Consider the following 27,750-nt stretch of genomic DNA (forward strand, 5'->3'; position numbering starts at 1 on the left):
CACACTTCTAAGTAGGATATAACAAAGAATAGAAAGTAAAAAATTGAGTATGAAATTTCCCTCCTCCTATTTTCCCTTCTCCCCCCACTACAAAAAGTTTGTGAGTACCTATTTAAAAAAGGAAATCAGAGGAAGAGAAGAATAAATAAATAACAAAGCACAATAAAGATAATGGATTCCAAGAAGGCAGACTTTAGCAAACTCAGGGAGTTGGTAGGTACGATCCCATGGGAAACAAGTCTAAGGGGAAAAACAGTTCAAGAGAGTTGGCAGTTTTTCAAAAACACATTATTAAGGGCACAAGAGCAAACTCTTCCACTGTGCAGGAAAGACAGGAAGTATGGCAAGAGACCACCCTGACTTAACCAGGAGATCTTCAATTATCTGAAACTCAAAAAAGAATCCTACAAAAAGTCGAAACTAGGTCAAATTACAAAGAATGAATATAAATAAACAATCCAAGCATGTAGGGACAAAATTAGAAAGGCCAAGGCACAAACGAGATTAAACTAGATAGAGACATAAAGGGTAACAGAAAATGTGGAAATGGCAGAAGTGCTAAAAGACTTTTTTGTTTCAGTTTTCACCAAAAAGTTTAGTAGCAATTGGACATCTAACAATGAATGCCACTGAAAACAAGGTAGGATTGGAGGCTAAAATAGGGAAAGAAGAAGTTAGAAATTAGATAAATTAGAGTCTTCAAGTCACCAGGGCCTGATGAAATACATCTTAGAATACTCAAAGAGTTGACTGAGGAGATATCTGAGCCATTAGTGATTAACTTCTAAAAGTCATGTAAAACCCATGAGATTCCATGAGACAAATATAGTGCTAATTTGTAAAAAGGGGAATAAGGACAACCTGAGGAATTACAGACCAGTCAGCTTAACTTCAGTACCCAGAAAGATAATGGAGCAAATAATTAATCAATCAATTTGCGGACACCTAGGAGATGAAAAGGTGAGAAGTAACAGTCAGGAACCAAACTAATAGCTTTCCTTGAAAGAGTAACAAGCCTTTTTTTGGGGGGACGGGGACAGTAGATGTGGTATATCTTGACTTTAGTAAGGCTTTTGATACTGTCTTACATTACCTTCTCATAAACAAACTAGGGAAATGCAACCTAGATAGAGCTACTATAAGATGGGTGCATAACTGGTTGGAAAACCGTTCCCACAGAGTAGTTATCAGTGGTTCACAGTCAAGCTGGAAGGCCATATCGAGTGGGATCCTGCAGGGATCAGTTCTGGGTCCAGTTCTGTTCAATATCTTCATTAACGATTTAGATAATGGCATAGAGAGTACACTTATAAAGTGGATAAAACCAAGCTGGGAGGGGCTGCAAGTGCTTTGGAGGATCAGATTAAAATTCAAAGTGATCTGGAAAAACTGGCGAAATGGTCTGAAGTAAATAGGATGAAATTCAATAAGGACAAATACAAAGTATTCCACTTAGGAAGAAACATTCAGTTGCACACATACAAAAGGGGAAATGACTCCCTAGGAAGAAGCACTGCGGAAAGGGATCTGGGGTCAGTAGTGGATCACAAGCTAATTATGAGTCAACAGTGTAACAACACTGTTGCAAAAAAAATCAAACAAACATCATTCTGGGATGTATTAGCAGGAGTATTGTTAGCAAGACACGAGATCTACTACGTGCTCCTCAACAGGAGTACTGTGTCTAGTTCTGGCGCCACATTTCAGAAAAGATGTGGACAAACTGGGGAAAGTCCAGAGAAAAGCAAGAAAAATAATTAAAGGTCTAGAAAACACGACCTGTGAGGGAAGATTGAAAACAATTGTGTTTGTTTTGTCTGGAGAAGAGAAGACTGAGATGGGACATGATAACAGTTTTCAAGAACATAACAGGTTGTTACAAGGAGAGAGAAAAATCATTCCCTTTAACCTGAGGATAGAACAAGAAGCAATGGGCTTAAACTGCAGCAAGGGTGGTTTAGCTTGGACATTAGGAAAACTTCCTAACTGTCAGGGTAGTTAAGCACTGGAATAAACTGCCTAGGGAGGCTGTGGAATCTCCGTCATTGGGAATTTTTAAGAGCAGGTTAGACAAATACCTGTCAGGGATGGTCTAGAAAATACTTAGTCCGGCTTTGGGTGCAGAGGACTAAGCAAGGAGACCTCTCAAGGTCCCTTTCAGTCTTACAATCCTATTATAAGAACTCTAGAAGAGAAAGATGCAGTTATGACTCCAGTGCCAATATCATCAAAGTTTGATTTGGCAGAGTAGACTTGAAGAAACAAGTAACAGATTTGGATATCAGAAATAGGGGATCTCCCAATTATACAAACTGCAATATCCAAGCAAAATATACATCACAGCTTTGTGATGTGTATTTCCCTTTTATTTTAACCCCAATATCTGTTGTAACACACCATGCCTAATTACTCCCAAATGTGAGGTGAACAAAACTATGTGTAAGCCTTAACCAGAGTCTGTCTCCAAACACCTCAAATTTTGAAGCATTTTGAAATCTAAATCAAAATGTTGCCAATTTTGTCACAAACATTAGAGCCCTGTCTATATTAGTGAAATTTTCACTGAAGTAAACCACTCTTGTGTAAAGCCTCTTTACACGGGTGAAGCACGTCTACATTAGGGGTTTGCAACAGTACATAGTTACACAGGTAAAAAATTCTCTAATATATGTTTTAGGAAGCTTAAAATATGCAGTGTTTCCCAGCTTCTTTCAATACATGAGGGATTAGCTATATGCCCAGCCGCTGCTGATGCTTAGAAACCAGAGGCTGACTTTATGTGGACTTACTGCCCCAAGGCACTTTTGAAGTTCTCCTTCTGGTTAATAAGGCTTGGTCTATACTTAAAAGTTATGTTGGCATAGCTACGTTGATCAAGGGTTTGAAAAAAACAAACAAACAAAAAAAAAAAAACACAATCAGGACCAATGTAGTTTTACAGATAAAAACCCCAATGTACACATAGCTATGCCACCGGAAAAGGGCTTTTGTTGACTTAGCTAATACTGTTTGGGACGGTGGTGTTTCTACACTGGCAGAAAAACTCCTGCTGTTGGTGTAGGCTGCATTTAAGCCGGAGGAGAGGGGGGGCTATTTGCACAGCTATGTTGACGTAGCTATGCCAGCATAGGCTGTAGTGTAGGTAAATCTTAACTTAGGCCTTTTCTACATTGCCACTTTACCGCGCAGCAACTTTCTCTTTCAGAGGTGTGAAAAAAACAGCCCCCTGAATGATGTAAGTTTCAGCTCTGTAAAGTGGCAGTGTAGCCATGCTCCCAGCGCTGGTAGCCATGCTCCCAGCGCTGGTAGCCATGCTCCCCTTGTGGGGGTTGTTTTTTTACAGTGCTGGTGCTGTGACTACACAGCCATGTTAAAGCGCTGTCGTGGCAGCGTTTTAGCACTGGTAGTGAAGACATACCCTTAGTGACAAGGCCTCTCCATGGGGGGATAGCAGCCACAGGCTGTAGGTATTTTCACTCTTGCTACTACATTCTCATATTACATTTTAACACAGGGGTGAGAATTTCATTATCTCTTTGTGATTAAGTACTTGGTATCACTGCATGAACAGTACATACACCATGTACTGCTAAGCAACAGTCACAAAATGTATCCTCTGTTCTGGAAATTCTGTTTCACTAGTCACTTCCACATTCAAAATACTTACAGAAGTTTATTGCTATCTCCCAAATGTGACACCAGCCCCCTAAGACTAAAGCCTTCAACATAAATCTGAGCAAAGAACAAGCTGAACAGGCTAGAATACTTATAATAAAACGGGAATGTCTTACTGTTCTACATGAAGACAGCTGCATTTTTTTTTACTTTTATGTACCTAATATATACAATTTTATAATGATCAAGAGGATAATTCAATTACCTCATGGAAATCATATACGTCTTAGAGAAAGGATGGTCCAATGGTTAAGGGACTAGCCCAACACTTGGGAGACCTGGGAGACTTCCTTGGGCAAGTTACTTAGGACCTGATTTTAAAAGGTATTTGGGGACCCTCAATGGGATTTTGCCTCCCAAGTGCCTAAATCCCTTAAAAATATATTTAGGCTCCTAAATCAGTTAGCCACTTCAATGCTGACCAAACTACATCTAAATATCTTTACAAATATTGGCCCAGTCTCTCTGTGTCTGAGTTCCCCACTGGTGAAATGGGAATAGCAGCACTGCCCTACACAAGGGTATTGTGAGGATAAATACATTGAAGTTTGTGAGGTGCTCAGATACTACGGTGATGGGGATCACAAAGAGAATCTCAGTTACTGATATGCTGCCATTTTATGTACTGAATGAATTTAAGAGTGAACAGTTCTGCCAGACTTAAAGGAGACCAGCAAGTAGGTCAAAATTTGGTTTCATGTAATTGTTTGTGCGTGAGAAAGGTTGTTGAAGGATCAGTTTTCTCTCCCAACTGCTTTTTAAAACAGGAAATTCAGGTTTGGTCACCTGAAAGAATCTCTAGTTGCCAGAGAACCAGTGAAATTAAATCACCAACAAGAGAATGAAAGTAGAGCAACTGAGAGGGAAAGATAGTTAGAATGGGAAGTGGGAATGAAAACGACTAGTTTGGCAAGTTTTGGACTTTTTTTCTAGACACCTGTAATTATACTGCAGACAGTGGTTGTAATGTTATGAATATGTTTTATCACTTTCTCTCATCCCTTCCAAGACCACCTTGGAAATCAGATGGGAATCTCTCAATAGAAATTTCTTCCCTAATACTAGCCTATATTGATTTTCACACACATACACAGAAACAAAAACTACAGGGGAGTAGTAGTTACTGCTACTTCAGAAAACTAATCCATAAATTAGTTATCTGACTAAATAAATCAATTCTTCCAATTCTTAGGTCATTTCCATTCTTCTCTGAATTCCATCTAATTTTGGGTGTGCTCTCATCAGTGAAAGATGCTATCTTAAGAATTCTGGACATGGAAGTCCTCTGTCCACAAAACAAACACAGTATAAGTAGCACTAACTCAAGCTCCCCAATGCTTCATCCTAACACTGAGAGAACCCTCTTACAGGTAAAGAGGTAGTTCAGGTTGTATGCACATTTAATCCTCCTCTAAATGTTGAATTAGTAGGAATCAGAAGAGTTCATTTTGCCTTTGTAAAATACAAAGCGTGTCGTGTCGTGAGTCTAGTTCCTTGGATTTTTCACAAACACTTGCCATGCTTGTGAATACATAAAGTACCATATAATCCAAAATCTCGTGTATTCCTATGCTTTTGTGAAGAAAGACAAAGGAGGCTAGTAGTTAGTTATAAGGGTCTCTTCAATTTAGGCCATGGTTGTCACAGGTCTGGCCTGATGCTGGGCAACGGTTTTGATCCTTGAGGAGCCATTCAGCTGTTGTAATAAAGCTTCACGCTTAACTAGCATAGTCCTTCCTATAAGGAACAGAGCACAAACTTCATTCAGATGGCCAAGCAGTGTAGGGACCTAGATGATGCTAGAGCTTGTGGATTCAAATCCTCATGTGGCTGGGTTCAAAAGGTAATTTTCTTGCCAGATTATAACAACTTTAATGAGAGCCCTTGTATTTTGCAGTGGAAGAATAAGGGTCAAGATCTCTCAGCATCCTGGACCTTACTGCTCATTTAAAAACACTTATCTTGATGACATTACATTTCCCCCACACTAAATTACTGACAGAGTTTAACTCCTTTTCTACTTAAGACTACTTGCAGAGGCTGAGGTCACTGAATAAACAGAACCAAATGTTATAATGAACTGCCCAAAGAAAGACACCTATGTATTTGTTACTCCTGAGGGCACTCTGCGCCAAAACATTAAAAATTCTGCACACAATATTTTAAAATTCTGCAAATTTTATTTGTCAAATAAATATGGATGCTCCAGCATGGCATTAGGGAGCACAGGACACTGGCTGCACAGAGGTGGGAGATCGTTGTGCAGCTCCCACCCCAGGACATGGACTCAGCAGTGAGGCTGTATGCAACCGTGACACATCGCAAGGACCGGGCCTGCCCCAGAAACACCCCAGGGCCCCGCCTCTCCATACCAGGTACACCAGGTCCAAATGGGGAGGGGCTTAGTGTGGGGGGATCCAAGTGTGGGTTGAGAAGGTTCTGTGTGGGCCTATCTGTGTGTGGGTGGCTCAGTGGAGGATCCGGATGCGGGGGGAGAAGGGGAGGATCTGGATGCACAGGGGCTTGTTGGGGGGTTCTGGATGCAACAGTAATGGAACTCTGCAGGGGGTCCAGGAGAAAGTCGTTGGGGCTCAGCGGGGGGGTGGGGAAGGGTCTGGGGGTGAGGAGGCTCAGTGGAGGGCCCAGATGCTGGGAGAGTGGGGCTTAGTGGAGTGGCGACCCAGATGCAGCTGGTTGGGGCTCCATGGGGTGGGGATCTGGGTGCGGGAGGCTCGTTGGGGTGGTGCAGGAGGTGTGAGATTCTGAGTGCAAGGAAGTGTGAGGCTCAGTGGGAGGGTCTGACTATGAGGGGGTCTGGATACATGGGATTTGGGTGGAGGGGGAGCAGCTCCCTGCACAGGGATCCCCCACCTGCGGCTGAGAAGTGATGGATACAGAAAGTGGGTGGAGGGAGTCTGCAGAGCTTCCTGCATCTGGGGGAGAAGTCTGGGGGTGGGTCTGATCCAGTCCCGGATGCCATACAGGGGAAGAGGAAGTCCCGTCCTCCCCAGCCCAGCCAGGACTAGCAGCTGATACTGGCACAGGGTAGGAGCCACTAGCCGGGTCTTCCCCAGTACTGCCCTCTGCCGGCTGCCCTGAGCACCTGAAACATACTGTTGGGCAGGGTCACATGATTGCTCTTGTGGCTTCCTTTTGCTTCCCCATCAGAAAGCCACGGAAGCAAAGAAATCTGCCGGGGACATAAATTCTGCACATGAGCAGTGGCGCAGAATACCCTCAGGAATAATTTGTGGAGTGTTTTCTCATCTCAATTAGCTTGTCTGTTTACATAGTTTCAGTGCCCATCACTATAATATCTGGAAGCTGAGTCTTAGATTGCTTCTATCCTTTGCTAAGTAGCCTGAAAAAGGCATTACAGACCCTTCAAAAAATGCAAGGAAATCTTGTCCAGTTAGACAACACTTTTTAAATTAGCCAATACTGCCAAGACCTACTGATTTGATATCACTAGTTTCCATTTCACATCAAAACTCTTTGTTACAAAGAGAAAATGTATTCTACAGAAAGTTGAAATAACATTTTAAAATTCATATACTACAAATATCCATTAAGTTCTCACCAAAAGATGCATTTGGTTTCCTGATAAAGTTTTCTGCTATTAATATTTAGCAATAATAGATGGGTAATTATACCCTCTTAACTAGAGCTTCCACTGCAAACATCAGTTACTTTAGTCTTCTACATAAAAGTAGTATTACTGATCAAAGGTATTTTTGTTTAAATATAACTGTTATAACACATTTTCTGTCTCCACCCAGGGCAGGAGGGTCTGCGACTCCCTACAGCTGCCCGCGTGGCTCTTACCATGGCTGGGCTGCGGTCCCCCAGCTGGAACTGGGTCCAGGTAAGAGCTGTATGTGAGTAGCTTTGGGGAGCCAGGGACCCTCCTGCCCTGGGTGGCGATGGGGGGGCCCCCACGGGGTGGGCACATGGGCTGCTCTTGACCGTCCCAATCCTGGACAGGTGGAGGGTCCACCGCACAGGCGCCAACTTTCCTTGGCGCTGGTGGGAGCTCGTGCCCCCCTGGCTCAACTCCGCCACTCCCTGACCCTATTGGACCCCTCCCCAAATTCATGCTCTGGCCCCACCTCTTCCCCGAGCGCACCGCATTCCCCCTCTTCCCCCCTCCCTCCCATCGCTTGCCCCGCGAAACAGCTGGTTCACGGCGCAAGTGCTGGGAGGGAGGGGGGAGAAGCAGGACATGGCAGCGCACTCAAGGGAGGAGGGCAGGAGGCGGAGGTGAGCGGGAGGGGCGGGGAGCTGCCAGTGGGTGCAGAGCACCCACCAATTTTTCCCCGGGGGTGCTCCAGCCCCAGAGCACCCATGGAGTCAGTGCCTATGGTCCACAGTGACCCACAACTGCCTGGGCTCCCCTGGCCTGACTCTAGCAGCCAACCTGGCCAGGGGTGGGTGGCCAGGGACTTCAGGAAGAAGAGGAGGGGAAGGGGGTGGGGCCTCTGTCGAAAAGTGGAAGGGCCCTGGCCCCATTATTCCCCACCTCTCAACTGCTTCACACTTATCTGTTCCCCATCTCCTCCTCCAGCTCACCTCCTCACACTAGTCAAGACAAAACAGTAATACTTTAGAACCAAAACTTGACCAGGTTAGCACATTCAAAAGTACAATTGGTTTGTCTTTTAGGTCATGTTCACACTATCACTTATGTCGGCAAAACTTTTGTTGCTCCGAGGTGTGAAAAAACACCCCCGAGTGACATAACTTTTGCCAGCATAAGTATTTGTGTGCATAGCGCTATGTCGAAGGGGCACACTCTCCCACCGACACAGCTACCACCATTCATTGAGATCATTTTATTATGTCGACAGGAGAGCTATCTCCTGTTGGCATAACGTAGTTATACCACCGTAAGCTTGTAATTGTACACATGGCCTAAGAGGATTTTACTGAGATAGAGCTAGGAAGCATATCTAGTCTGGGATTTAAAGGTGTGATATCATATCAAGATCACAGGATTTGTCTACGCAGGAAAGTAAATCTGAATGTAGGTAGGGAGTGAATTTAAACAAAAGGTCACAGGATTTGTCTACGCAGAAAAGTAAATTTGAATGTAGGTAGGGAATGAATTTAAACAGAAAAACTATTCCTGATTAATTCCCTATGTGGGCATTCTTATTCTGAAATAGTTTTACTAGTCTTAACCAGAAACAGCGATTCCAGATTAACTCCTCATGTAGAGGAACCCTTAAACCAGTGTAAAAGGCTGTGTGGACACTCTTATTTTGGTTTAAACCAGTTTTATTTCAGTTTAGCGTAAACTGATTTAGGGTATGTCTTCACTAGCAGCGCTTTAATGTGGCTGTGTAGATGCGGCACCAGTGCTGGAAGAGGGCTCTCCCAGCACTGTAAAAAAACCACCCCCCCCCCCCCCCGAGGGGAATAGCTCCCAGCACTGGTGCACTCTCTGCACTGTTACTTTACAGCGCTGAAACTTGCAGCACTCAGGCGGATGTTTTTACACACCCAAGTGAGACAGCTGCAGCACTATAAAGTGGCAGTGTAGACAAGGCCTTAGATTATGCTAAATCAAAATAAACCATTCTTAGGCAGGTCTAAACTACCAGTGCTTTACCAATCAGGGGCGTGTGCAGGAATTTAAACTTGACCCCTTTTGGTGGGGGCACAGAAGCTCCCTGCCCCTCCTCCCCACCCAGGGAGGAGCTCAGTCTTCCCTCCCTCCATCCAGCCCCAACCCCGGCAGGAGCTCAGTCTTCCCTTCCTCCATCCAGCCCCAACCCCGGCAGGAGCTCATCGCTCGATCTTCCCTGCCTCCGCGGCCCTAGGGGCAGAGAAGCTCTATGCCCCCGCTTGCCCCCACTTGTGCACGTCCCTGTTGCAAATACAGATATACCTGTATAGTATACCAGCAAAGCTCTCCTAGCATGGACGCACCTTATACCAGAAAAACTGTCTGATAAAGTAGACCTTGTTTACACTACAGAGTTTTGTCGACGCAAGTTATGCTGACATACAGCCACTGCTGTAATTAAATCACTGTACTGATGCAGCTGGCTGTAAAATTGCTCATGCAGACACTCTCTGCCAATGGGAGAGAGGTCTCCCATTGACATAATTAAACTACCTCCAACGAGTGGCCATAGCTATGTCGGAGGGAAAGCATCTCCTGCCAACACAGCACTGTCCACACTGGTGCTTCTGTCGGTGTAACTTATGTGGCTCAGAGGGGTGGTTTTTTCCACACCACTGAGCAAAGTAAGTTATACCCACAAAAGTACTAGGGACATGGCCTAACTGCTGCCAAGGGAAATTGACCAGCATAGCTATAATGGAATAACAGCTGGTCAATCTCCCAATTTAGACTGGCGCTAATACATAAAGCCAAATTCTCTATAAGATTAACATCAGAACAGTAGAAAATAATAGGTAGAGAAAATAAACCAAAAACAAACAAGAACACGCAGCAGTTTTAGAATCTCATCACAATTTTTGCTGCTTTCTACAAATGCTAAGGGTTTTTTAATTTAGTCATCTTTTCTATTGTGAAAATACAGCTGTCACGTGAAATGACAAAGAAACCACTCTCCAACCAAATACTGGAAAGTGGGAACTTGCCACCCTCTCACCCCATTCATCGTAATGAGGTATGACCAGCAGAGACTAACAAGTTAAATGTTAATATTATGAAGCAGCAGATATTTCTGCTGGCTATTTTTTTTCTTTGATTTTAATTTTTTCTTTTTAAATGCAGCAAGATAAGGCTAATTCAACATTAAAATTCTGCAGTTAAATCATTAAAAAGTCATGGAACGCAAAAGGTTAACTTATAAGCAGTCTCATGGTTTCTTCACAGGCTATGTCTTCACTGGCAAAAAGGTGTGTTTTTACAGCAAGGTAAATAATGTATATTAGTTCTCTCATTGTAAAAAACCACACCAGAAGAGACAGCCACAAAGGGCTTGACTATACACAGAAGGTACAGTTTAACTTCAACTGGTTCATAAACTACTTTAGTTAAGCAGACGCAAATCTCTATGTGGACACTCCTAATAGTTTGTCTTGCACCAAATTTATCTTTCCCTACAGGTGATAACTGTTCACAAAAGCCTGTTCAGTTCAGCCCCACTAGTGTTAACAACATTGGGAATCCTGGTGGAGACAGGGCATTGACTCTGGCCACTGTTTTAAGTACTACAGACCTGATCTCAGCAGGGTTAGATGACAGTGCTTAAAATGTGGGCACTCCATATACACCAGGGCCAGATTGTTTTTAAAAGGTACATTATTTAGGTCCTGAACTTAAAAATCCTGGCCCTACAGCTCTCCAAAAGCTAAACTGTTAGCAGCAATGAAAAGAAACAAAAATTAGGAAAATTCGCTAGTGAAGACAGGGCCTAACACTACAGCTATCTCAGCTGTAGAATCATGTTGGCCCATCCAAACTCCCAATTTTTTTTTATATATATATATAAATAAAAGAAAAAAACAAACAAACCATGGATTGCCTGAGCCAGGGTTTCAAAATCCAGTTCAAAATCCATAGGGCAGTCAGATACTACAGGGATGGCGATTTTCAGTTCTCCAGATTTCTGCAGCCTGCCCTGGCTTCCTGTCAGGATAATCAATGCATATTGTAGGGGTTCTTGAAATTATTCATGCTCATGAGACCAATTTTTGTAGAAAGGGCAAATTTCATGTTCCCTGTTTATTTTTAGTGAAGTTATGATTAAGTATTTTTGGGACATGCTGACATCTTTTCTTTTTTAATCCCTTTTTGCCATTCCAAATTTAAGATGACTTCCAAGGGAAACCAGGCTTGGTGAGTAGGGAAGACCACAAGAAGCTGACACATCTTGAGAGTCTGGATCAAATTTTGATTACTGGAAGATCATAAGTCAAAAGGAAATTGATGTTCTCAGACACAATGTATTCAGAATATTATACCTGATAAAACCAGGGGATAATCCATAGCCCAATTCAAATACAATATTTAAAAAAACCCAAAAAATTAGAGAAAAGAGATTTTTCCATTAATTAAGCCAATATGCATTTAAGAATTCATGTTTTCAGGCTAGTCAGTTGCATTACAGATCACAGATTGCACTGTTGATTTTAAACGAAGAATTCCAATTTCCTCCTGTGCTCTGGAATACAGATAAAGTACACTTTTCCTTACTCACCTTTGGATCGAGTGGAGATATCCATCCCCTCCACCACCTCCTGCTCTGCCTTTATTTCCTCTTCAGCCAAGCTACAGGAGTTAGAAAGAAATTTTGAATATATTATTTTCATATTTAGGTTCATGCATAAAAGCTTGAAGTGACACTGTCAAATACTTATGGCCAGAAATCTAATATAACTTTAAAAGTCCATTCTCAAGTGGAGTATACACTATCTGAACACAGAGGGAATTTATCTTGCCTCTGATACACAGGGTATATACCCAAATTTCATTCATTAATTTTAATGTGAGTTAGTCTTCCAACATCTATGGGAGATTATTTATATAGCATCATAAATGAATGATACTTGATAGACAAGTGGGTGACAGGGCTCCTGTCTCAAAGAGTTTATAATCTAAGCCCAAATCCTATAAACTGTATGGGCAGACTCCTGCATATGTTAGCACCTCACTAACTTCACTAACAGAGTGAAGAAATCTTTCTCTGCAGAACATCTTGTAGGATTACGGCCTAACATGTAATTTTACAGACAAGGATTAAAATTTAGGATTTTAAAATTAGGCTCTACAATCTGAAAAAAATCAATTGTGTAATTCACCTCCATGCAACTCTACCAATAATAGCAACGGCAGGAAATATAGTGTAGACAGAATACAGGTGTTTTTACCACTATTTCATTCATCCCTACCCAGGCACTTCTACAGTATTCAGAGTAAGATTAGATGACAAGGTAGTACATGACAAAGTAGTACAAACACCTCTGACTTGCCTGCATTATAACTTCCACACTGGTATCACTAATGGAGAAATATGGATCTAAATTTTGCCAGTTTAGATGAAGCTCTGGAAGGAAGGTAATTAATAAGACCATCCAGTTGCACAAAATTTCCAGTTTTGAGATTTGGCTGTTGTGTACAGACAAACCAAGGAAAAATCCTAATAAATACATTTTCAAGATATTCATGTGCAGCTGGAAGTCAGCAGACTAAAACATCATTCAAGATTTTGAAAACTGTGCTCATTTAAATCCATCTAGCACTGAAAACAATGTTGTATACTACCACCACCATCATGGGTGGTACGTGTGCTTTGCTTTTCTGTAGGAAATGCTATATTTGTTTTTTTTTTCCCCCTCTCTCTCTTTTTAATAAGATTAATCTTTTGAAGTGCCCCCACCAAATTGGAACAAGAAGCATATTGTATATAATAATGTGAAGATCTAACAACAGGTGCTATTTCTGTCACTATTATATTTACATTATTATATACAATATGCTTCTTATTCCAATTTGGTGGTGGCTTGCCAGTATGGGAATAAGGTGGTGAACTCTGCTTTCAAAAAGATAGATCCAGATTCAAATTTGCATTGGGCCATGTGAATCTTTAATAGTCTCAGTCAAATTTCCCATGGGCATTTGTCCAGATCACAAAACCTACATACAATTTGGCATAACAGGAAAAAAGAAAGGCAGTGGGGGGGCACTGTAAGTCAGACCTGTCTCCTGTCCACACTAAAATCTCAGCTTCTCTCTGATTAGTAGCTACAGTATCTAGACATCAGCTCGTGCTTAACAGGGCTAAAACAGAGCACTTAATTTTCACCCCTCACCTCCAACCTGCTCTGCTACCTTCTTTCTCCATCACTGTGGACACCACCACCATCTTGTATGTCACTCAGGCCTGTAATCTGCACATTTTATTCAACTCAGACCTCTCTCTAGGTCATCGCATCCAGACTATGTCTTTCAATCTTGACCATTCTTTCTGCCTAATGTCTCAAAGAAAAGGCCTTTCAATTCCATCCACACAACTAAAACTCTGATCCAAGCTCTCACCATCTTGCATCTGAATTACTTTAATATCCTTTTTTCAGGCCTCGCCAAGTGCAATCTTGCCCAGTCATATCCTCAGAATGTCGTTGCAAAGATCATTTTCCTAGCTCATCTCTTTGATTGCATCACTCCTCTTTGTATCACTTCACTTGTCCCTACTTTTCTTCCATATCAAACAGAAGCTATTTGTCTTCACTTTCAAGGCCCATCACAGCCTATCCCATCCTACCTATCATCTCTTTCAATACTGAAATGTCAACTGTCGCCTCTGATTGGTCCATAATAGCTTCTATTACCCACCTGTTAAATGTTCAAATATGCACCTTCATGCTTTCTCCCATGCTGCCCCTCAGGACTGGAAGAAGCTTCCCATAAACATCTGCAAAGCTACCTCATTATCCTCCTTCAAATCCTTCCTTAAAACAGTCTTCTTCCATGATGCCAACAAAAAAACTTGACAATGGTTAGACCACAGTTGTACTGAGGTCACTGCCTACCATGTTGACAAATGCTGTCTCTTTGTTTCACTGTACTCTCCCATCAGTCTGTCTGCATCCATCTATTGCAGAGGTGGGCAAACTATGGCCTGTGGGGCACATCCGGCCACAGGACCATCTTGCCCGGCTCTTGAGCTCCCGGCTGGGGAGGCTAGCCCCCGGCCCCTCCCCTTCTGTCCCCCCTTCCCTGCAGCCTCAGCTCGCCATGCCACCAGCACTCTGGGCGGTGTGGCTGTCTCCGGCTGGGTGGCGCAGCTGCCAGTCCTGCTGCTGCTGAGTGACATGGTAGGAGGGCGGGGGGGGGGAGTATGTGGATAAGGGGCAGGAGGTCCTGGGGGTAGTCAGGGACAGGATGCAGGGGTGGTTGGATGGGGCAGAGGTTCGGGGTGTCAGAGGACAAGGAACGGAGGGCGGGGTTGGATAGGCATGGGAGTCCTGGGGCCTGTCAGGGGCGGGGTGTGGATAGGAGACAGAGAGTGGGGGTTGGATAGGGGTGAGGTCCCGGGGCATTAGGGGCAGGGGATCTCGGGAGGGGGCAGTCAGGGGACAAGGAGAAGGGGTGTTGGATGGGTTGGAAGTTCTGAGGGGGGCAGTCAGGGGGCAGGAAGTGGGGGGAAGCAGATAGGGGGCAGGGGCCAGGGGCCAGGCTGTTTGGGGGGGCACCGCCTGCCCTACCCAGCCCTCCATACGGTTTCAGAACCCTTGATCTATTGTCTTAGACTGTAAGTGGCTTGGAGCAGGGACTGTCTTTTTGTTCTGTGTTTGTACTAGGGTGACCAGATGAGAGGAAGAAAATATCAGGGCATGGGGAAGCAAAAACCAGTGCTGCCAGCGGAGCGAAATATCAGGACAAATTGCGGCCCGACCAAAGATCAGTCGGGACACGGGACAAACACCTAAATATCGGGACGTCTGGTCACCCTAGTTTGTACAGCCCTTAGCACAACAGGGTTCTGGTCCAGGACTAGGGCTCCTAGGTGCCATGATAATACAAATAATAATAAAGAATACAGAGGAACTGTGTATGAGTCAGAACTAGAAAAACTGATGTTGGAGGTCAATAAAAAGGTATACTAGCAAAGGCTTCCTAGAGATATCCCTGACTGTCCATTAGAATTGAGATGTATTGGCATATGTGGACCAAAGACTGCAACAGCAAGGATACTGTTGGTCAGTACTGGCATGTATAAGAGTTCCGATAGGTGAGATTTGCTCAGCTCTCATGTAAACATGGCTGCCTCGGGCTAATGCTATCAAGTTTTTTACATTCACGAAATCTGAAAGGTCACTAACTTCATGTAAGATCTTTGTAGCCTTTAAAAAAGGTGTAAGGCCATGTCTACACTTCCATTTTGTTGGCAAAATTTCTGTCGCTCAGGGGTGTGAAAAAACCATCCTCCTGAGCAACATAAGTTATGCCAGCGTAAGTGGTACTGTGCATAGTGCTTCTCCTGCTGACATAGCTACTGCTATTGTTGGGGGTGGATTAATTATGTCGACGGAAGAGCTCTCTCCTGTCTGCATAGAGTGGCTACACGAAAGATCTTACAGTGGAGCAGATGCACTGGTATAGCTGTGCCACTGTAAGCTCTCCAGTGTAGACATAGCCTGAATGTTTTGGTGCATCAATAAAAACAAGAAAAATATTCTTCCTAAATGTTTCCAAGTAGAACAAAATATCTTGACTTGACATGTCTCTATTGAGTACTATAAAGGTGATGTCTGATGACAGTTTCTCTCAAGATCTGAAGATCAGTAGAACATTCTGAATGCTGAAATGAATTCACTACTTGATAGAATCATTTTGCATTTTTGTTAGATATATTTATACTTCTAGTTTACTGTAAATGAAAACAAACTTTAACAAATACCTGCTGCATCATTCATGGACTGGTGGCAGAAATGAAATTATGTATGGTCAAGCCCTAGAGAATAGGATGTATTTTTTTCCTTAATGGATACTAACAATTCATCCCTCTCAATAAGAAGCACCCAAAATACTAAAATTTAAATAAAAACTCACAAGATCCTGAGCAATGAAGAAAACACTGACTTGCTGCTGAACAAAATTCAAAGTATGAGGAAAACAGAAATAAAGTATAAATGTATTAATTAATACAGCTATGAAAAACATTTATAGGTTCACAGGAATGAAGTGACTTCAGAGATGTCTTGCATTATTTGGCTTGTTGCAGGACATTACAGCTCATATAGGCAATCACTTTGCTGGCTGGGGTGTATGTGAAAATTTGCAGCTAGTTTAGGGTAACTTTTTCCAGAATGTATATGGATCTTTCAAGCTTTGTGTCTTCCACTGCAACAAGCAATATTCTGAACGTGCTTTAAGCATCATAACCTTCCAATCTCAGTAATCTCACCAGCAGCTTTTCCTCAGAAAGGATTTCAAGTGCAATAATTCAATGACAGCAAACTCCTAGGGACAAGTATCCTACTGTTTCCCATAGCAAAAAAGGGAGGAAAAGAAAAAGAAAAATCTTTGCATCAATATAAATGCAAACAAAGAGCCAGTACTATAGAAACACACAGTAACTGGGAGATGAGACTAGACCCTCACATAGACACATCACATTTTGAAAAGACCTAATTTCTGCAGTACTGATTGCTTTTGTTATTTCATTTTTGTTCCAATCAGATGCATTACTATTATGTATAACTAAGAATATGATAGTTTGGGGTTATGTATCAGAAATGATAGTGGTGTATACTCCATTAAGTAGATAGCTGAGTACAATATTTAACTTAGTCATTCTTAAACTAACTCATTTCTTTGACAAAACAAACAGAACATATTATAAAAAACTAGTAACTGAAACATACACTTAGTCAATTAACAATTAAATTGGCAAAAACGTGTATTAATCATTTAAGACCTGTCATACCTGTATTGACGGGAATGTTATAAAAATGAAATTCAGTCACCAAAAATGTTAAAATAAAACCAAACTCATTTCACACAAACTATTTTTAAACATGTGTGATTACGGGGGGTTTGGGGCTCAGGTTCTCTTTCTTGGGGAGAAGCTGGAGGAGAGGAGGGAAAAAGGGAAGGTTACAAATAAGACTTATTTCTACCTAACAAAAAAATGCATTATTAAGTTAACTGAATAATGCTTTCCTTTATTAACATAAAAGAGAGTTATTCACTTATGCAATTCAAATTGTTAATTTCATACAATTAAATAAACTGTTCTACAAAGGAAGATCTTCCCTTTATTAGTAATATTTATCTCAAAATGTACATATGTAAAAATATCTAAAAATATCTACACCTGTACTTAACCTATGGTAACTACAGAGAATAATTAAAAAGTTGCAGATGAACTACTGCACCTTGACATTTAACCAAGAAAATCTGATGGATATGGAAAACCACCTAGAAGAGCCCATGCCCACATGCACAATATTCTCAGTCTACATATGGGAATTATTTTAAGCCCAAGAACCATACATTTATGGAAGGCTTTTTCCCCCTTTAATTAAAAAAAAAATACTGCTTTAAGACCATAAGAATTAATATTAAATTTTATCCTAAAGATAATTCCTGCTTCCTCTAGATCACACTTGTTTGTAACAAATATAAATCATGATTTCAAAAAACTGCATTCAATAAAAATTGAAAAAAAATAGTAGCATGCCATTGCTGAATAAATAGCAGCTTTGTATAAGCACTCACCTATAACAGTCTCTTACTCATCGGTAGCTATGCTATTTATGCAGGATTCTTAAAATGGCGTCTGGCAGCACTGCACTGCCTCATTCCTGTACTGTAGCTAAAATGGTAGCAGTTTATTCAATAAATATATCTCTTGTTTAAACAGCAGTGCTATTTTCGAAGCAATCATCTAAATATCAGAAATGGTAAAGGATGACAAAGGGACACCTGACATCCAAATGTTTAACTAGAAATGCACAAGATAGGGAGTTTTGTGAAGTCACAGGTTACTAAGGAAATTGTTCAATTTTAGATTCAGTCTTCAGTGTGAATCTCCTAGATTTGATGTTTTATTATTCTGAGTCCTCTGAAAAATGCCCACCTTGTACTAAGTAATTGAAATAATGTAAATAGTGCTTGTTCAACTGTATAGATAGGGCAACAATTAGGCTAGGTACCTATGCCAAAATGTAATATCCAATTTTTATTTTATTCTATTTCACACATTTAGGATATTCTAAAAAAATCTATTCTATACAATATGCATTTAAAATAGCTTAGCACAAGGGGAAAAAAACATGTAAAAAAGATGTGGCATCGTTCAAATCTCTCTCAAAATGGGAGATATACAGCTGAGGCCCATTCAATATAAATAGGATATTTATAGGCTCAGACCTCAAAAATATACAGGCACAGTTTGGGAATGTTTGTAAACAAAGGTCAGTGCTATCTATATTAATGCTGCTGGTACAGTGCTTATCACACGCTTTGAGACACACAGATACTATGACAATTGGCAATAGTTATAAGACTGACTTCTTCAATCTGTGGCAAAGTACATGTAACTCATCTCATAACGCGCTACACTTCCAAATTGGATATGAAAGTGGACACGAGTTCTATTAACATTAGAAATATTTTCTAAATCCAATTTGAGAGGTCAGGCTAACGACCTACTGCAGTGGTGCCCAAACTTTTCCAGTTTTCCAGTATCAGTAATGGAATCTGTTTGCACCCCACCTCCATTACTGCACAGCCAAGGTGTCCTTGGCAGAGGAGCTTGGGCTGAAGGAGGAGCAGGGAGGGAGGGGAGCAGAACTGAGGATGAGGGAGGAGCTGGGGCTAGAGGCGGAGTTGGCCTCAGGGCAGAGGGAATCAAGGCAGAGCTGGGGGCAGAGTGGAGTTCTGGCTGGGGCCGGAGCTGGGCTGGGAGGTGCTCCCTCCTCAGGGGGCTGGCCAAAGCCTCGCACCCCCCCAAAACATTCCTTCATGTCCCCCTGGGGAGGCATGCCCCACATTTTGGGGATCACGGGCCTAGTGGATAATACTATGCACTGTTACGTGAGTGCCCATGTTTGGGTGCAACTTCAGAAACCTCAAGGTGCCATCTGGGGCTCCAAAGTGATACAAAGTGTTCCATGTGGAAAAAGAAACAAGATGCAGTCTTTACTGAGACTTATCAGCCCTTGCAGATGATTCTGGATTGGCACCAGTCTTAAAGTGCCTTGCTCTACCACTTCCCAACTGTTGGATGAACATGGCTACTAAAGCCTGGTCCAAACTACAGGGTTAGATCAATGTAAGCTGCCAGCATCGACCTAGCTGTGGAAGTGTCTTCACTTAAATTTGGCTCCTGCTAATGTAAGTGCCTCTCTACACCTATTTAATAACACCACCTCCCCAAGCCACGTAGACTCATGCTCGATTTAAGTAGGTTGACGCAGTGTTAGTGTAGAGACTGCATTGCTAACATCAACTATTACTGGCTTTCAGGAGCCTACCCACAATGCCTCAACTGACAGTACAATTGATACAAGCGTTCCTGGTGAGGATTTGCATTGCTGACACAAGGAGCCAAGTGTGCATGCATGCAAGCAATTTAATAACTGTAGTGGCTGTATGCCGACATAAGTCAGTTAAGTTGACATAATTTTGTAGTGTAAACACGGTCTAAAGTTTAAGAAAAAAGAAAGCAAGAAAGAAGTGGGATTATACACTGGCTAGCAGCCCAATGAGAATAGGTAGATGAAGCCAGTGGACACTAACATGGAGGAGCTAAATTTACATACTAATTTTTGTACTATGAAGGTGAAAGTCCCTTTAGCATATGCTTCTTCCAAGGTCAATGAAGTGGGGAGAAGCCTATTTTTACTCAGATGCCTGAGGGAGAGAGGAAAATAAATCAGATTTGAAGTTATTTGTACTTTGCATCATTTCCTTATGGGTATGCTAAATACTGTCACTAGTTTCAAAAAGTCACTCATTTTTCCCTAGCACTACTTAACTCCCTGCTAAAATAGTTTGCCTACAAAGTATGAAAGGGACATGTGGCTTTTAAAAAGCTATTGTGTTCATCCTTATTATAATCCAGATCACTCTTCTGTTTCTCCCCATTACATTCTTTGTATAGCTAATTACAAAAGTAACTGGATGTTGCCACTAAATAATAATGGCTAATCATATTCATCCTGGACAAGTAAAATAACTCTTTAGTTGCTAGAAAATTTAAAGAGCAATTATACGATTAATTCCTAGTTACACCAGAACAATGGCTACCTTCTACAAATGGTATATACCTCAACTACATTGCTTCATACATGTTCAGCGTAATTGTAAAATGAACAAGAATCAGCCCTGTAAAATCTTGGCTAGAAGGGGTACATGCTTTTTCCTTGTCTCTGTCTCTTAAACAAAACCCCACACCCCATCTGGCCTGAACATTAGAAAAACAGCACACCGTGTTTCCTATTATGCAATCTATAACAGTGAGTGATAGCATCATACCTTGACAAAGCACCAAAAATACATGAAATTCTTCAGCTTAGCTGAATTTGCTTTACTTAGATGGAACAAAGATGGTAGAAATTTCCAGAAGGCCTTTCTCAGTCTTGCCACTGCAATTGTCAATCTTTAACCTACACTCTGTTTCTATTGGCTCAAGCACTCCATGGAGCAGCGTGATTGGGCTGATCTGTAAAAACACTGCTGTCTCTACCTTGCCTCAGACATCTTGCTGCAATGCAGACATTTATTTTTTGTGAACTATAAAAGAATTATATTTGACTGATTAAAAATAGCGAACTTAGACTCACAATGCTACGTTTCATTACATGCACAAGGGCAGCTTATACAAATATACTTCACTGTCAACAATGTGTCAGGAGGTGCAGATTTGAAACAGATCCTTGTTTAACAAAACCTGTGGGAGCCATTTTAATGCAAGCTTTTTGATTGCAGATCACTTATTCCTGCTTCCTCATATTAAATATAATATTATGCAATGTTTAAGACTCCAAAACAAATTGCTAACGTGTATATACTGTTGTTAGGAAAACTATGCCCAAATGCAATTTCTCATTTTAGGAATCACAGAATAAAAACAGCATAAACTCATTATTTCTTAGCTACATCATCACCTTTGTGTATGCTGAAAAATATATTAAGTCATATATAAGTACTATAAAAACATGAAATAACAGTACACTTCAGCAATGGTTTAGATTGTGATCCGAATTAGGCATTTTTTACCATATAATATTACTTTTGGGTTTTTACATTTTCAAGTAAAATATTAATCTTGGCAAAGAAGTAACCAGAGTTAAATGACTATGTTACAGTATGTTATCAAATCTATGGGACCATTCTATAAAAGTTAGCATACAATGACAAGGTATAATCATTTCTAGATCCACATTAGATTTGGGTCCATTCTTAACACTGTATGAGCTGGACTACTATGAAACTGTGCAAAAATTAGATCAAAAGCACCAAAGAGGATGTTTCTGATAACTGCACTGCTAAGAGAAAATGTCCAGTGAAAAGCAACTTAAGATACACATACAAGTGCTACAGCTCAACTATGAAACAAAGGCACAAGGTGTTCAAAATTAGTAATAAATCAAACAAAATTTGATCTTAGGTGATATTTCATGTAATATCAAAAACACAGACTTAGGAAGAAATATCCCTTTAACTGTGTAAAGTACTGAGTAAAGTACTGCTGAGTACTAGCACTTTCATTACACCTCAAAAGCCTGAGGAACAACCAAACGGCGCTTTAGCCTCCAAACATGTTAATTAAGGATCTAGAAACAAAGCGTAAGTAAAAAAAATTTCACTGGCCACAGGTAAACAGGAAGTATAAGCTTCAAGTTTAGCAGCATATTATCAGAAAAAACAGTACATTCAAAAGGGAACACAGTTTACTTGAACAAGCCATTTAAAATAGACACTGATCAAAGCTTCAAATTTTTTTACATGACTAGCCACTGACAGTACTTCACCTGCTGGACTAGTGGCCCCCTGTTAAAATCAAAAATTGTTAAACTATTAAAAATGTTCAGAGAGCAGCACACTGCTTACTTACCAACTGTTCAAGCAACCATCTCATTTTTCCACAGTTAAGAAGATACAACAGGCTGGCAGATTTGGGAATTGATCAAAAGGGAAATTTTTTAAACAATTATGTAGCAATAAACCAAAATCAAAATAAAGACAAAGAAAAAAAAAAGACTATATGCAAAAACGAACATGTAATACTGTCAAGAACCAGACATGATTTTATATCTCCTGGACTCCTCAACACAGAACTGAGGCTGCTACAGTGTAAAACAAAAAGGCACAGATAAAAGGTACATAAATTTATTTTAACTATGCAAGAGAAGGAAGCTAAGAGTTGAAAAATATATTTTCTTTAAAGAACTGGGCATTTAAACAGATGTACTGCTGCATTTTATTGACCAGAAAACTAATTCTAAAACCTGCAGTTTGAGAAACTTATTTTAAAGGAACAAAATGTTAACCATACATTGTCCTTCAGAAAGAGAAACACATTGTATTAACTACTCCTGTAAGAAAAAAGTTCAATATCCATTTCAAGTAAAGATAAGCTGCATAAAAAACATGATGCAACAGCACAGTACCACCTAGGCCCAATATCTACAATCTGCCATTAGCACATTTTGCTGATGTCCAGGTTTTAAAAAATCCCATATTTTCTCAGAGATAATTTAGCTTCGCTATTCCATTCACTGTTTAGAAAGGTAAACTTGCCTGTTCTGCTGTCTGCCATTATCCCTGCTTGACTCCCTGTAGGGCAGTTAAATGCATCTGCTCCCTAGCTTCCATTTTCTCTTCAGCAGGCATGTGACACAACAGACAATAGTGCTGGCAAACTGCTCAGAGACAGAAAGCTTCTTTGGAATACCAGGATCTTGATAAACTCTAAAAACACCATCCTCCTGTGAAGAAGTAGGTATGCCAAGGTTTTGCCAGTCTGCAAAATAAAGCTATGGCTAATGGCTACTAACCATGTGACCCAAGAAAGCAAATTTAAACAGTTTCAACTTAATAAAGTGCAGTGGTGTCTGTTTTGCGCAACAAATCACAGAGAATCACACTGTTAACCCACAACTCATAGGTCTTAGAGAAAAAAAAATGTAAAAAGTAAAGCTTACCTCTGTGGATGCATTGTTAACACAGTGTTATGTCAATACTTATAAAACATGGAGGACAGGCTCTCAGTACTCAGACAGAAAGGGCTTGGCACTTCAGCTTGATGATCTGTCTTCCTAATGAAAGCTAATCCTGGATTGGCTACTTTGGTAAATCTGAATGTAAAGCTTCAGGGGATTGGCTGAAACACTTCCTGAGCGATTATCTTTGTGCAGCTCTGGCAAGCAGGAGCCATCCTGTGCATAGAGAAGACAGGCTAAGCTAGGCCTGTTTCAGCAAAGAAACTTAAAAAGAGGTCCTATACATGAACTCTAGTACAAAATAAATCAGATTTTCAAACAGAGGAAAGTGATCACTAACTGCTTGCTCAAATGAAACAATGTGCCTCATACTAGCATTACTGACTGCACTCAGATATTTTAAACCTGCAGAAGGGAGGGTTCATCCAGGTCACAAAAGCTATTCTTTCTAAGAGAAAAGCTAAATTCACTTTGCTGCCAAGCTGAAGTGTTGCCCACGTAGTGAAAGCCATGATTAGAAAAGGGAGGAGAGCGTCTAGAAACAACATGCATGGGAGGGCACAAAATTAACAAATACTGAAGGATCAGGAAGAATCATTTATTACATTTTAAAAACCCAATGCCCACCCACTAGTCAGATACACAGAGCACAATTCCATTAAATACTTAGTGTATAGTTAACCAAAATGTTTGATTTCTACAAAAACTATTGTATAATGTATTTCAGATTATAAAGTAGGGAGCTCATTACACACACACACACACCTACCTACCTTTCTCCTAATTTAAAAACAGAATGCTGCAGAAAATAATACAAATTGTCAATATCATACCAGATGCTATGTTCTCCAATTCCCCTCCCCCACCCCTCAGGCCTTCAAAGCTGTCAGTTAAACAAAAATCTGACTTCCGTATTAGTCGGCTGCAGCTGCAGCTTCCTGTCTATTAACCCTGTCAGATTCAGTACTTTTTAAGATGTAGGCCCAGACTGTGGAAAAATACCAGTCTGCTCTCAGATAGAAGCATGAACATCAGCTCTGCTCTCTAGATTTTACAGCGTTTTACTTCAATGTTTACCCTAGATTAAGACTTTGTAGAATGAAGGAATTTGAAAAAATGGAATGTGATTGAAATTAAAATGCAATCCATTTAAACAACCAGTTTGATTTAGAGCCAATTCTCAATCACTTCACTAAAATAAAATGAGCGTTCAAATATCCTGTGATTCGATTCTCTTTCTTACTGCAGTATGTAGAGGAGCAGCAGATTTCTCACTATGCCAAGAGAAGGAAAGGCACAACCAAATGGAGATGTTAAGGGCCAAACTTTTACAAAGGCCTCGGCTTAGTCTTTACATTTGTATTCAAAATATTGCACCTGAAAAACTGGTAGTAAAGCAAAAAATTACAGTGCTCATGGACATTATAGATAAAAAGAGACTGATTATGAAAATATGACCTTTTATTAAACAAACTTTTTTTGCATAAACAAAGAGGGAGGAGGGGACAGATTTAAGATTTAAACGTTAAATAGAAAATAAACTAAAATAACCAAAGCAAAGCTAAATATTCTTACAATACTGAATTGGGATTTGATACAGAACCCAGGATTGTACAAAAGCAGGCAGTAAAAAAGCCTCTCCCTGAAATCAGGAGGAAGGGTAGTTGCCAGTGAAGCCCGCACAAGACTCCCTACTTTGCCCTTAAGCATTATTGATCCCTAAAACAATCACCACAAATAAAGCTAATAAACCCCACTACACCACCCGAAAGGGCAGAATCAGTTTACCACACAAGTATAAATGCCTTTCCATTGTGTATCTGCTGACTCACATATCTGCAATTCAATACAAAAAATAATTCTAGGCTGTAGTGTTGCATGCTGAATTAAAGTAGTTTCTGAGACAAGCGCCTTCTATGAGGAAATCCCAAGCCACCATGTCACAAAACAGTGTACATTTTTCAGTGCTCTTACATTTTAGGCTGTACCAGCAGACTGAAAGCTCCAAGTGCAATGCTTATTTATTTCCTAACCAATTCTGGAGTCTCTGCTGGAAGCGTTTTCACTTTTAACCCTGGTGATATTTTTCAGAGCAGAGATCAGGAAGGCTCACGGATTACATTGGCAGTTTAGTTCTGTTTTAGGAATGCAGGAGAAACAGAATGCCTCTATTAAGGGAAATGTATAGCCCACTACAGCAGCAACAAAACATTGTAAATGCATGACATTCAAGTGAGCATTTGCAGCAGATTTCTTTTAATAGTTCAAGCCCTTCAAAGCAGGTTTCTTTCTCGCTGTGTGCCTAAAACCCTGTGCAGCGAAGGATTATTTCCTCTTATGCATAAATATCCAGATACTGATTTTTCCATGAAGTAGAGAAAGGGAATTATCAACTACTAAAATTTATTCTTATTAACAGACAACAAACTGTGTGGCTCTGATATCATTCACATTACAAACAAAAAACTTAACTTTGAAGTGCAGTGAACGAATAAAACTGAACATAGTATTTGTCAATGCTCTCTGCTAAGCAAGACGTGGCTCTGTGAAAGCAATGGCGCTGATGGTGGCTGGGCCCGGGCACATAGCCAAGGTGACACACTCGTCCTCAGGGAGAAGATCGGCCACACGGGAGACTTATTAGATGATGCACACAGTAGCAACAGCCTTTTTGACGAGGCCTCAAGTTCTACCCTTTTTATTCAAGGAAATGTTGGCCTGACTAGAAAGAGTGGTCCAATTGTCTTTGGTCACAAGCCAGCAAAACAAGAACAAAACCCAGAGGGGGTGTACTGCTCGGAATGGGGTTTTGTCCGTTATTTTAAAAATTTGAAATCAGGAAGGAGAATACTTCTGGGTTTTTGGCCCTGTTACACACATTTTACTACAGTAGATGGAAGCTCAAATTAAGGAGTTACAGGAACCAGGGGTGCAATCAGTAAATGATGTCTGTTATCCTGTAATAAAAGAGAATTCAATGCATGTCCTCCTGCTGCTTGACCAATTCTCTTTCATGGGAGTGGTGAATGTTTTGGGTGGGGAAAAGCAAAGAAAACAAAGAAGAGGGGAAGAATTCAAAGAGCTTTGTTAAGGTGAGAGAGAGAGTGATCACAGAGATAAAATTAGCTAGTACAATGGTGCACAACCTTATTACACAGGAGGGCCACAGAAACCTAAGCACAACCTCGTATGGGCCAACCAGATTCTATATATTTTGATAAGATTTAAAGTTACCTGTATTGATTTATATTTTAAGTCCAGCTTGTTTCGTATGTATTTAGATAGGTTGTTTTTATGTATAGTATTGTTTACTTAAAAACAAATAAAGAAATCAGTGCATAAAATGTGTATCAGAATTCAAGAAAACAGGAAAAAAAACAGGAAAAAACACATAACCCTCTCCCTAATCACAAATAAAGAGTACATTTTTTGAGTTAGTGAGAAGTCTGAGGTTGTTTCTCAGAAACCAGTTTGCTAAAGGTTGTCTCAAAGTGAGACACACAAAACAAAATGATAATGAATCAGCCATTAGTATATTGTGTTGAAGCAGGCTGTGGGCCTTATGAAATGCACTGATGGGCTGTGTATGGCCTGCAAGCCATAGGTTGGGCACCCCTGAGCTAGCATTTGGCCAGTGCAATGCTTTGAAGATGTAAGATATTGCGAGACAAAGGGGAAGCAGAGGGGGAGGGAGGGAAGGATGAGAGCAGGAAAAGAAAGAAAAACAAGTGAAAGAGATGGAAGGGAGAAGAGGAGATGCAGGAAAAGGAGAAAAATAAGAAAGACAGAGTTCATCCTGCACAAACTTCACCCCTCACTTGCCAGAAGCTGAAGCTATTCCCCGCACCCCACCCCAAGAGCTCCAGTCAGGATATGCCATCCATCAAGAGTGCCAAAACTGCACCCCACCACTCACTACAAGCAGGAGGCACCATTTCCTAAGACAGGAGTAGGCAAACTACTGCCCGTGGGCCAGATCTGGCCTATCAGGGCTTTGGATCCCGCCCACGGGATTGCCACCCCCATGAGCCCTGTGCTGCTCCCAGAAGCGGCCGGCACCATGTCCCTACAGCCCCGGGAGGGGGGAGGGGGAAGGGGGCAGAGGGCTTTGCGCGCTGCCCTCCTGCAGGCACCGCCCCCTGCAGCTCCCATTGGCCAGGAACATGGAACCGTGGCCAACGGGAACTTATGGGGACATACCCACAGGCAAGGGCAGCACAAGCAGTCCTCTGCGCCCCCGCCCCCTCCCCCCCCGGGGCCACAGGGACGTGGTGCTGGCCGCTTCCACAAGTGGTGCGGGCCAGGGCAGGCAGGCGGGGAGCCTGCCCTGGTGCGTGCTGCTGCCGCCCTGGAGCTGCTCCAGGTAAGTGGCACCGGGCCGGAGCCCACACCCCGAACCCCTCCTGCACCCCAACCCCC

The 27,750-nt window shown here is 41.4% G+C and overlaps 1 protein-coding gene across 25 annotated transcripts in view; it reads right to left on the reverse strand.

Annotated features, from left to right (window-relative positions):
- The window catches only part of ZMYND8 (zinc finger MYND-type containing 8), a 152,818-nt gene that overhangs the window by 93,307 nt on the left and 31,761 nt on the right, over positions 1 to 27,750 (reverse strand). For 10 of the 25 annotated variants that reach the window (XM_039498977.1, XM_039498972.1, XM_039498970.1 and 7 more), the window contains 2 exons: positions 11,853 to 11,923; positions 11,168 to 11,281 (listed from right to left, as the gene is read on the reverse strand). In XM_039498977.1, coding sequence (XP_039354911.1) covers positions 11,168 to 11,281; positions 11,853 to 11,923 — 185 coding nt within the window. Of the gene's footprint in view, positions 1 to 11,167; positions 11,282 to 11,852; positions 11,924 to 13,464; positions 14,323 to 16,207; positions 16,227 to 22,223; positions 22,298 to 22,909; positions 23,089 to 23,313; positions 23,572 to 24,164; positions 24,199 to 27,750 lie in introns of those variants that run through there. The other 15 variants (XM_039498982.1, XM_039498984.1, XM_039498978.1 and 12 more) reach the window with 11 other exon arrangements.

The sequence above is a fragment of the Mauremys reevesii genome, linkage group 13 (assembly GCF_016161935.1).
Source record: "Mauremys reevesii isolate NIE-2019 linkage group 13, ASM1616193v1, whole genome shotgun sequence".
NCBI classification, from domain to species: Eukaryota; Metazoa; Chordata; order Testudines; family Geoemydidae; genus Mauremys; species Mauremys reevesii.